Source organism: Anneissia japonica, unplaced genomic scaffold, assembly GCF_011630105.1.
Source record: "Anneissia japonica isolate Jap-2015-1 unplaced genomic scaffold, ASM1163010v1 scaffold285881_len1069_cov270_single, whole genome shotgun sequence".
NCBI lineage: Eukaryota > Metazoa > Echinodermata > Crinoidea > Comatulida > Comatulidae > Anneissia > Anneissia japonica.
The window spans coordinates 1-1,069 of record NW_022698013.1 but is presented as its reverse complement, the minus strand read 5'-3'; the positions used below and the strand labels follow the sequence as shown (position 1 = coordinate 1,069).

Below are 1,069 nucleotides of genomic sequence, written 5' to 3'. Positions count from 1 at the left end.
AGCCCCCCCCCCCCCCCGTTAGCTGTGAGAAATCCTACTTTTTGCTGCTTTTTATCATCTTAATTGATATGCATCTAGCTGGCTAAAAACAGAGCCAAGCATAGGGCTAATCTTCCAAATAATACCATTTTATGGGCTTTTAAATGTTCATCAAAATCTTATTTCCCCACATTTAATATTACATTGATTTATACTAACAGTTAGGAGCTTCATTTCAGTATTAAATTCACGTGTTATGGACGATCCGCACATAAAACGAACATGATTTAAAAGCAAAATATGTGTTTGTGTTGAGACCCCCTGTTTGCTACAGTATTTGCTATTTCAAGCCTCGTCTTATGGGAGAATACACGGTAAACAGTTATTACCATACACAGTGATGATCAAATCTCTTTACACAGTGACCACACACTCTGCAGTGACCTCCACGACGAGGTTGATGACCTTGACAAAGTTCACACCAGTTACCGTCGACAAATACTGAATCGTCACTAAGCATTGACAAAGACATTTGACCGTCCGACACTGTTCTCTTATGCTGGGATGGAATCTCTGCATAGATGTCTGGTGCTGGTTGTTGATGAAGTTGTTTTTGTGAATTTTCATTGGTTACATCAGTATGTATGAGTCTAGAAGGGCTCCCTCTATGTTGTGAATAAGTCTGTTTTTGATGATTTGTTTCTTCATTTATCACATTATGTCCACTTTCCTGCCTCGATAATGCCACTTTAGTTTTGAAATTCTGACCAATCGAATCCGCTCTTACATAGTTACATTGTGTTACGTCATTATTGATCACAATTCCTGGGTTTAATTTTGATGCATAAAATGCACCAAACATTGCAATAAAACAAATATTCATAGCAAAAAAGCATTCTGTAGAAACATGACCAAGAGGCACAACAAGTCTCATGAACACCAAATACACAACAAGCACTGACACAATACCCCAGGTCATGAAAAATTTTGAGCGTCTTCGATGGCGTAAAAACGATTGGTAGTACATCAGTAGTCCCAAAGGTATGCTAAAGTAGACAATTACTGTTAAGAAAGGGTGTAAAGAGGCTAG

General features: G+C 38.3%; 1 protein-coding gene across 1 annotated transcript; it reads right to left on the bottom strand.

Annotated features, from left to right (window-relative positions):
- Nucleotides 1-338: 338 nt before the first annotated feature.
- LOC117102390 (palmitoyltransferase ZDHHC23-like) lies at nt 339-1,063 on the bottom strand (the record flags this gene model as incomplete). Its single annotated transcript, XM_033242642.1, has 1 exon — nt 339-1,063. A coding segment is annotated over one exon (699 nt), but the record flags the coding sequence as incomplete, so codon positions are not given.
- Between the last annotated feature and the right edge of the window lie 6 nt (nt 1,064-1,069).